Source organism: Galendromus occidentalis, unplaced genomic scaffold (assembly GCF_000255335.2).
Source record: "Galendromus occidentalis unplaced genomic scaffold, Mocc_1.1 scf7180000077183, whole genome shotgun sequence".
In the NCBI taxonomy this organism is placed as follows: Eukaryota; Metazoa; Arthropoda; class Arachnida; order Mesostigmata; family Phytoseiidae; genus Galendromus; species Galendromus occidentalis.
Genome location: NW_003805171.1, coordinates 984,835 through 995,381, shown reverse-complemented (window position 1 = coordinate 995,381; position 10,547 = coordinate 984,835). Strand labels below are relative to the sequence as shown.

At 51.6% G+C, this 10,547-nt stretch overlaps 1 protein-coding gene across 1 annotated transcript in view; it reads left to right on the top strand.

Moving 5' to 3' along the window:
* Positions 1 to 3,971, top strand: part of NELF-B (negative elongation factor B) — a 4,870-nt gene extending 899 nt beyond the window's left edge. Inside the window, exons 2-9 of the mRNA XM_003741490.1 lie at positions 216 to 406; positions 765 to 959; positions 1,174 to 1,281; positions 1,366 to 1,491; positions 1,614 to 1,865; positions 2,809 to 3,057; positions 3,160 to 3,513; positions 3,661 to 3,971. Of these exons, the coding sequence (XP_003741538.1) occupies positions 216 to 406; positions 765 to 959; positions 1,174 to 1,281; positions 1,366 to 1,491; positions 1,614 to 1,865; positions 2,809 to 3,057; positions 3,160 to 3,513; positions 3,661 to 3,801 (1,616 nt within the window). The 3' untranslated portion in view covers positions 3,802 to 3,971. The remainder of the gene's footprint in view (positions 1 to 215; positions 407 to 764; positions 960 to 1,173; positions 1,282 to 1,365; positions 1,492 to 1,613; positions 1,866 to 2,808; positions 3,058 to 3,159; positions 3,514 to 3,660) is intronic.
* Positions 3,972 to 10,547: the final 6,576 nt, after the last annotated feature.

The window sequence follows — 10,547 nt, the reverse complement described above, 5'->3', positions numbered from 1 at the left end:
GTGGCCCGCCGAAGATTTGACTTTGACACCCCTGGTCTAGAAGGTCCCATCTAGAAGGTCTCTCTAAATCCATGACTCCGGTCGGATGCCGGCATCCCGTGGCGTATTTGTGCTTCTCTCCGAGAGATACGTACATTCACGACGCCGGATTCCCCCCTGTCCTGACGGTGAGATCAGATGACGAACCAAGCCTGAGACTCAATCTTCTCTCCTAGGGATCCTGCTGCCATCTTTGCGTACCATGTTACCTCTGCTTGATCTGCATGGAGTCTCGCGACACGAGTTCCACTGGGCGGTGCAGGATGCGCTGCGAGAGAGGCTCTTGCAGCAGATTGACACTTTGGGGAAGCAGGGCAATACGGCGAAACTGGAGGAGCTCCTGCAGAGGAGTTTTCCGGTGGTGAAGGTGAGGAACCGTGCTAGACCTTCCCGTGTCTTATGCATCGAATAAGAAGGGATCGCCCTCCGATATTGACAGATTTGGATGGATCGAGATTTCTGCACCAGGACCTTCCGGAGACAGCCGCTGAGACGAGGGAAACCTCTGCTCTGCTGCGGAGTGACGCCGAAAAGGATATGTCGATACGTATTGGGCAGATATAGCCAGAAACAGACTGCTGATTCTCTTGCTGTTCGATTGTAGTCAATGACTCGTGCTCCGAAATGAATGGAGAAACCGAGCGCATTTATTCGGAAAATATTCCCTGGAACAGGAAGACCCTATGCACATCGATTCGTATATTTGAAGGATGTCCTCATTCCAGGTGGATGCATTACGACCCATCGTCATGGCGATCCTGAAAAATCTCGAACACGTAGACGAACGCTTCTTGAAGCAGCTGGTCACCGATAAACAGTTGTATCAAGAAGCCGATGTCGGAGTCAAGCGTCAGATTTGGCTATATCATCAGAGTTTATTTGGCGAAGAGCTCGGACCACTCTTCGAACAGTACATGGCGGTGAGTGAAGCTCATCCGTCTGAGGATGGAGAATCTTCATAACGTCTTCACGCTCGGAATCGATTCACAGAGAATCGAATTTGGCCTTGACTTTCATCTGACCAATGCTGATAACGACGATGAAGTCTGATTGTGAGAGCCGTCCCGTCGAAGCAGATAGGGACTTGTATAATGGCGTCATGTTTGAAATCAATGAATAAGTCCTTATTCTCAGGAACGGGAAGCTGCCGTGTGGGATCTCGCCGAAGGCACAGCATCTTTTTATGGACCTACGCCAAAACAGCGTAGGCAGCAACCCATCGTGCAACAGCTTGTTACTATGGTGAGGAGGGTATCGGGGCGATTTTCAGCCATTCGAACTAAAATCTGACCTGGAATCGTGTACTACAATAAGTTATTCGAACAGGTCGGTCGCAACGTGGTCCTGTACGATATGGTCCTCCAATTCCTGAGGACTCTCTTCATTAAAACCAAAAGTGTTCATTATTGCACTCTCAGAGTCGAGCTATTAATGGCCCTACATGACGGTGATGTATGACAGTCCTATCATTGACGAATTGAACCTATGCGATGGCTCCAAGCTGTCTCTCATTGTTTCACAGAAGCACTATGCTGCCTTTATTCTCCCGAGTAATGAGCTTCAACCATTGTCAGATACAAGACATCACTCAGATTGACAGCTGTCATAAATTCGCTTGGTGCCTTGACGCCTGTGTCAGAGAAAGGACCATCGACGGCAAGCGCTCAAAAGAGCTCCAAGGATTCCTCGATGGAGTCAAGCCAGGCAACGAGCAAGTTCTCGGCGATATAGCCATGACCCTGGCGGATCCTCACGCGACAAACTTTTTGGTCACGTCGGCACTCAAGATCATTCAACATCTGATCAACAACGAGAATTTACCCAGGGCAAGTCTAGAGTCGAAATTCAGTACACTACAGCGTAATTCGGAATGCGTATATGAGGGACCGTGATTGCATCATCTGTGATCAATCTTGCTGAAAAATCTCAGAAACCGAAAGCGAACAAGTCCGACTTGGGCTATAATTAAAGCTTCCATTTCGTCTGCGAACTATCCAGCGCAAACCGGACGCAGATCCGGATTCGGAGGGGAATTTTCTATACCACGGAGAGTTTGCAGAATACACGGTATTCATTCCTCCCCCTATAGAATATTTGGACTGAACTGTTTGGAAAGGCATGCCATGGGTCTCAGCTCCGGTTTAAAAGTAGGCTCCACGGAAGATTTTTCTGGGAAGAGATTGAATATTCAATGTCGGCCTTCTGTTGGAGAGCATTCCTGTGAATCAATCCCCCAAGCAGTCAGGTCTCGGGTCCGACATGCGATGAAAGTCAGGATTCCCCCAAACAATTTATAGCACCCCGCATGGAAATCTCTTGTCAGACTAAGAGTCCGGGCTGGAGGCTGCAGTTTCCATAAGTGTATTCGAGAACATAGAAAGGGATCGGGCTGTGGCTATAGCGGCGCGTATAGTTGCGTATGGCGATGTTCGATGGAGCTCCGATCTCAGCTCAGGACCTCGAAGGAGCACTCCTGAAGAACTAATGTCTGATGCTCTCTCGTCGATTCTGGGAACGGATGGCGTATTTTCATCGTGCATGGTATCCGTGCGACTCCACTCACCGCTCTCGTTTTGTGCCCTCTCCAGCGAGAGTATTTTGAGTGGGAATTCTGGGAACAAGGCATTTCGCTCAAATAAATATAGTGACTCGAAGGGGGCGTCTCTGAGGCTCTACACCGCATGATTCTCCGACTTTTCGACCTTGATACAATGAAGATGAGATTCAGACCGCGAATGGGCTAGAATTTAATGAATTTCGATGTTGCAGGATCATCCAATCCTGATCCTGCTGCTGCGGCTCTTATCCCTCGGGCTCGACGCATTGCGAATGATGGAGAAGTCGGATTTCAAAGAACCGAAGCTCGATCCTCAAGTTGTAACGAAGTTCCTCCCGTCAATGATGTCGCTCATAGTCGACGACTTGGTTCGGTCTCTGAATTCCAAACTTCCGAAGGACGATCGTGAGACCGCCATCACGACAATCGAGCATCTCGGTCCACCGCCAGACGCTTATCAGGTCAGTGTGGTCGGCTCAGGAGTTGTCAACAGATTTTTCGACATTTTCCGAAGCGGGGGAGCATTCTGGTACTCTCGACTGAATCGTCAACTTACCCTTCAGGCCTACGTTAATGAGAGTGGCGTCGCCTGCATTCTGGCGTCCTACTATACTCTCCACACGGTGAAGTCACGCGACCGCACCGGCCTCATGCGAGTGCTGGGAGTTCTCTCCGGCGAGGCTTATGCGTACTCGGATGTGTTCCTCCACACTCTGGTCGGTTATCTGGTCACGTACATGCTCGAAGAGTTTTCACACGAGGATTTCTGCACGGTGATTTTCGACGAGTTCTTCCTGACCGCGCTGGCGAGGGAGAATGTTCTCCGACATCTTCTGCGGCTCATCTGGCATTCGTTCCCAAAACTCGCGGCTTCTAGACTGGATATGCTCATGAGTGCCCTCCAAACAATGTGTGCCGTGAGTATTTACAGCGTCAAAAAACGTCTTCCGCTACTGTATTATCGAATTATTAACACTTATTTCCATGTCCCCTTAGAGAGGATGATGGGGCGAATGGAAATTCGAGCTCTTAGTGATTCGATCTGTATGTTCCTCTGTCCTCAGGCAAGCACAACTTTGATGCCCCCGCTACTGAAATTGAAGGAGCGCATCTCAACTCAGCAAAGTGTAAGCGTACCACGGCCGCAAATTCCCCCCGATTCTCCGGTTTTCCAAGTACCATGTACACCCCATCACAGTTATTGAGCCGACTGAGCTGCTCGATTGAGGAAAACGAGCTCCTGCTGCGACCTTACGAAATTAAACCTGTATATAATTCCCCGATGCCTGCACGATTCCGCACCGCTTCTTTGAAAATCTGCCGATGATGCGCTGCTGATGGAGGGCTATATTGCTGTGAATATATTTGCGATTTTGAATGCGAATTCTCGTGGTGATCGCTTCCACGTCCTACACGACGTGAGGGAACGGGTGATGCTCCATCGATCGAATTTTAAGATAAAGAGCTCCGCTATATCGGACCGAGCAGAATTCTTAAATCATCAGAGGACGTGAGCTCACATTTTTTCCGATCCGTAAGCCTTCGCCGCTCTTAGCGGCCAAAGGAGGGGCAGAAAGAGAGCCAGAGCTAGATCGCCGATACCTACAATTTTGTGGAAGACGTCCGACTCGCGGACCAGGTTCGCTGAGTTAGTGAAACGAACTTGCTTGACGCGGGATACCTAAGGCTCGCCCGAGGTGTTTCAGCTTCGCGATACCTACTGCCTCCCAGAATCATCTTGATCTTGAATCCCGACAACCGTATCCTCCACGTAGACCAGGGGGATGGGACAAGAGAAACATTCTTTTCCGGATTTTCTGGTGGGATCGGGTTCAACTTGATGCTCACCGACGATCAGTGTCCCATCCATGCACGGCTGAGTCGAAACTTCGCGTGGATCTCTCGACGAGGATATGATACCGCATCGCCGTCTGGAAGATTCCTTCGGAGATTCCGTTTTCCGAAGATTTCAGAATATTGAGATTCGGCCTGATTACCACGATCAAATATAGTGGCTCATGCTTAATGCTTGTAAGACTGAGGCGGAGTCTCTCGCGGAACTATCAGCGAGAATATTGTACTGGATCCAAATTTGCCATGAAGATTCCTAGGGCGGAGAGAAACACTTCTCAGATTCAGATTCTTGTCGATGCTCACGATACATCAGAGAGCTTCATCCATGCACTGGACCCACAATCAGTCGAAATTCCTCGTGGATTTCTCAGCGAGGATGCGTCCTCGAGCCGGGATTAGGGCTCCTCCGGAAATGAAGTCGGAAACGGAGGGAAGATCATACCAAGATAGACATATGGGTGAGACGAATGGGTGATATCCCCGGCGTGCGAAACGTCGCCGTACACACTCGAAGGCTCCTTTCCAGTGTGTGTCTTCCAGAGTTGTTGCTGCATTCATAGCGCCTGCGATCCGCGGGCTTCAATCCGGAGCGCCGGGAGCGATCGAGTACTGAACCCTACCAACAGGGGACGAGGGAGGTCTACAAATGGCACGTACTCCTTCGGACTGCGCCCGATCATATCGGCGACTTCTTGACGCACGCTCGATACGCAACACGCTGCTCGCCGCCATCCTTTCGTGATTTTCGGTTCTGGTGAGAACAGAACGGTGATCGCGCGGTCCAAAGCGAGAAGCGAGCCAATAACTGACGCCTATAGAGGATTCCGCTTCCTTTGTCTAAGGGCTCTATCTTCAGCGTCTTAATCAGCGACGGACAGCCGAGTTCTCTAAGGTTTTCTGTCTGGTTGAGAAAATGATCGCCTGGCTCGCCCCCAGTCTCTGCCCGCTCCAACTTTTGTCCTATCGAGGCTCGCCCCAGAACCACCAAGAACCTGAAAGCCAGAACTCTGATCGAGGGGGAGCCCCGATTCCTCACCACGGAACTTTTCTCGGCGAGAGCAGTCGCTTCGGAGCTTCGTCCGCGGTACGTTTCTCCCTCATGTTCCGAGAATATCAGGGGTTAAGGATAGGCGAAATCAATTGTTCCTGCTGGTCGTTCATGGCTAGTACTGCTCGCTCCCAAATCAGAGCTCGGAGGAACTTAACATATCCCATGCGATGAGGAATGGCAAGGTTTCAGCGGCGTGTCCAGACAGGAGAGAAGGGGAGCAAGATTCCAACAGCATGTCTCTGGGATTAGGTACCAGTGAGGCCGTGGGCATTCGGTCATGATCCGAGGACCGCTGCGGAATTGCCCTCCCGTGCCTCAATGGATATACTCTTCAGAGGAAAGTCTTCGGCTCTCTTAGTCCCTTACGTCAATTTGATCCGATCTCCCAAGTCCCGGAGGGAGGCCTCCGAGAGTTCTCCCATAGCCCTCAGCGTTTCGAGTGCGACCGGCTGTACAATGAAACGATTTTCAAGCTCCTTATATTTAGAAAACTTGGTCTTCCCTGCCAGCTTAGACACCTCACCAGCAGCACGGACCGCGAGCGACCGGTGCGAGGGGGGCAACGTGCCCCATACCTCCGCATCCCAGACCAATGATCTACCTGCGATCAACGATCACACAGCAAAGCCGTCAGGATGGAGGGCAGAGTTAGGCGTGAGGCCCGTTGGCTCCGATTCATTCGGGACTTCCGCGGATCGAAAGGCGATGGAGATGTCGGCGTTAAGGGTTCCGTGACGGCCGCTTCTGCGCGGACAACTTGGATTGTGTTCACTCAGAGCAGAGACTGGACTAGTGTTATATATTTAGCGCATTTAGTACATGCATACGGGGTCCTCATTAGATACTTAGTTCACTTCTGTCACTCAGCTATTGGGGCCGATAGTGCTGCGCATGCATCCTGTTGACCGTCCCGATATCGCCCGGGCCTGACGACAGTTGCCGAAGCTCCTGATCGAAAGCGGCAACATCCTCGCGATACGAATCGCGAAATATTCGTATCAAGCTTGGTCCCAGGTATAAGCTGTGATCTCTGCTCTGACACGAGACATGGATGAACCTCGGAATAAGACAGCCGGGAGAATAACTAAACGCGACGTATCACCAGACCGAGTCGAATATCCTAATTCGGTATGACCATCTAGCTCGGCCGTGCCTCGCGCCGACTCGAATCTAGTGACCTTGACTCGACGTGACAAGGTTTTTCCTGTTTGGACTAATGGGGAAGTTTCTCTCTGGATTGGTATGTCGGAGACGGATTAATGATGCGTAGCCAGGAAGTCTCCGACCGGAACGTTTCCCGGAGCCCATTCTTAGTATGCCGATGCAAATCCTAAATTCAAGTGCCCGACTCCAAGCGATGAGCACGATTTCTGTCGAATGGCTATGATCTGCCAGATTCGGAACTTGCTCCCGATGATAACGAGCAGCCGTCCAGGTCCCTCGGAAAGTCCCCCGCACAGGAACAATTCCTTGCGTCAAAGAACACAACCACCAGGAGGCCAACAATGGAGAATCAGTAGGGCTGGGAAGTTGGCGCGATCGCGCCAAAAGGTATTTTCAGGCAATCCTCCATGGGAAGTCAATGGGGGGGGGGGTGAAAATTTCCGTGAATTTTCGGGGAAAATGCCATGAATTATTCCCAGCCTTAAGAATCAGTTTCCTCGAGTTTCTCGGCTTCGAAATGATCACCACACGTATACATTGAGGAGTGTCTCCGTGGAATTCGTGGACCGCATGATCTTGCGCACCTCAATCGCTCTCAGGAAAATCGGCGATTTCGATTCGGGGATAATTCGAACGTGGAAAGAGAGGGTTTGTCGACGCACCGACCATTACTCGGGAAGCTCACGCGCAGTTTCGGCCGGAGGCTTGTTTTGATTTCATCGCACTGCCACGGTGGCGAGAGCCCCTGGAGGGAGCCCGCATCTCGCTAAGGGAAAACTTTTTCCGTACCAGGCATGGGAAGTTTAACGTTTTCCTTGAGTCGGATAGCACCTTGCGAGGTTATGCCTCGTATACATGCATATTTCTTATGGTCCTCACCGGTGGCCTCTGCCTAAGACCCCGCGCTTCGGAAGTGTTGTCACCTTGTCCTGGACGATTCTTCGTATCACGCTAGGAGTAAACCAGCTGCTCCGAGGGAGAAGTCACGACAAAGCGCCCTGCTTGAGGAACGATGTCCTGGAGCTCACGGTGCCAACTCGAGTGAGCGAAGACTTTCCGTTTCTGCTCAGTTCACGGGGAAGGAACTTGCGAGCTTCGTGTCCGCATACTCCGAGTATTCCCCGGAAATACTGAGGGATATTTTCCGCGGGCGCCAATCACAAATTTTGGATTATTCAGGTGCTTTGGTCCGAGGAAGGGGGCCACTGGGATTCTGGCTGTGGAAGGAACTGACGCGACGGGTGCTCGAGTGGTCCGCCCGTTTGCCGTCTCTCGCGGAAAGGTGCTCTCCCCTTCGGGATGTGCCGCTCCCGCAGGAGCAGGCGTGGGCCCGATCGTTGCTGCCGGCAAAATATCCTGACGGGACTTCCTGACGGAAGAGCGGTACTTCGGCCCCGATCCATGTGGATTCCTGACTAAATCGAATATTCGAGATTTCTATATTGAGCATACAGGAATGTCACTGACCACAAGGGGAACCGCTCCGCATAACGAGGTGGCTGGCTCGCGTCATGGAACGGAAGAGTCCTGTGGCACGAAGATCATCGCCAATGAGCTCCAGACGGTTCCCTAGATTCACCAGCGGTGAAGGATCCCCGCGCCGCATAGTACAGTGATGGCTGAGTCGCTAAGGGATCGAAGAATTTTAGAGTAAACCTTGAGGAAACGCAACAAGGATCGGTCTCCGTTGATATCGAGCATGATCAGGAACGGTAAACACCGGGCTTGAGTAGGCTCCGGTGCTGTCGCGGCTGATGACGGTGTGGGAGCGAAACGATATCGCTGACTGTTTGTCGCACAAAAACACCCAGAGCTAGAAAAGTGCGGCCCTCTGGGCGCAAATCGCGTGAACTCAGTTGACGTGTACGGGCTTCACCGGCCGGTGACGGGCCGACGCGCAACTGGGCGCTGCATTATTAGTGAGGACGAGCGAGCTCGATCCCCCGAGGAGCGGAACCAGGGGATACTCTGATGTTGAGCATGCCGGATTTTCGTGTCTGGATGCGACGAATCGATAGAATGGCATGCAGTAATCGCGTACCGAAGGAAACATACGGCTATCTATCAGCTATGGCCGGCGATCGAGGCCGGATTCTCGGTTCACAATCAGGGATTCGAGATAGGACCTGGAAGCCAATCGCGTGTAGGGGACCTCCGGCCAAGACAAAGAGACTCTCGCTCCGAATACACAATTTACGAGAGGATCATCTCAAACCCCTAGAGCATATTACCGCTGGTTAGGGACGAGTTCCGAGGAGTTACGTCGTCAGTCGTCACCCAATGATCACTCTAGCGGAATGGTCGCCGATGGTTGTCCACTATAATTCCGATGCTTGCGTCCACAGAAAGATGGTTGAAAGCGGATCCGTGAGCGTCGAATACCTTTTAAAACACATAGAGTGCCACCGGCTGGAATTTTCCGGTTTCCCGGGAGAACTGAGGGACGCCGGCGTCCCTCAGTGGCACTCAATGGTTGAGGATCGCGGTCGTCGTACCCGCTAGGTGATCCTACCGAGACAGAGATTATCGCAGAACCTCATTCGCTGTTTGGAAATCTCCAGATTCTCGGCCCTTTGCGTGTTTGGAACTTCGACTTGCCGCTCTCCTGGTTTCCCGGCCCCCTCCCGATATGGTTCCGTAGGTGCGATAGGTCCATAAGCTTGTGCGGAGCTTCCATCACGGGGCGCGCTATTCAAGGTCAATTTATAGGGTCGAGCGAGATGTCCGAAAGATGACTCCTCCTGTGAAGGCTTCGAGCGAAAATCACCTATCAGACCTGGAAGTCGCCCCGTGCATCCAATGGGCTCCTTGGTCATTGATTGTCTCTGTTAGAAGTTAGAATGGTGCTCCTCAACAACCGCGGGAATCACAGAAACATTCGACTGCGGCCCTGCTTCAACCGACGCAAAGACCTCGTCGCGGCATCCTCCGAAGTACCCACCCACGGCCTCGGATGCCTCAAGGGTACCGCGATATCTTCGTCGCGAGATGTCCACGCCGCGACAAATTCTCAGCCCTAACTATGATCTTGAAGATGACACAGCCGCATTTGCAGTGGCGCTGATGACTCACCTTCGTCTTTGAGCAGATTTCCACTGAGAGGATTTTGGAAGTGGAAACTTCCAAAGGCGCCTCGCCGGAACGCGTTCAGACGGAGGAATCGACAGCTCTGAAGGATATCGGAGGTGAATGGGGACGCGAATTGCGCATGGTGGAAGTTCCTTGCTTCATTCAATTGGAATTCCTCAGCATTCATTTAGTTGAAGGGTGCCACAGTGCGCTTGACAGGGACCGATAGTTTCGGTAAGGTCATCCTTTCCATCTCATGCTGGTTGTATGGAGCGAAACAAACAATGAAGTATGATATGATTCCGCGCGCGAATGCCGAGTGCCGAGTGCATTCCATAAATTATAATGTCAACAAGCGCTTTCGATGTAATCCAATCGTAACCAATTCCAACCCGTTGGAAGGCTGCTTGACAGATGGTCGCTATTGATACCGATAAACATGTTCAGTGACTTGCTAATGGAACAGACTTCGATCGAAGATTAGGGTGAAGCTCGGTGCTATGCTCCGACACCACTTATTCGACAACTGAACTCTCTACGCCCCGGAAGCCGATGCAGCCGGCCCGAGGCCGCGAGATTCGCGGTCTTCTATGTTGATCTAGCATAGAAGTCGATGGAGTCGATCGACGGTCATCGGTGAATATAAGAGAATCACCCAATGCTTGGTCTGAAGTCTTAAATCCTCCGCATCTCCCGAGACAATAATCGAAGAATCGTGCACTACAACGGGAGCAGGAAGAGGATCCGCCAAATAACCTGACCATTCTAGAGGTGGAGATTCACGCTTGTTCTATCGTATCATGCAACAACGAA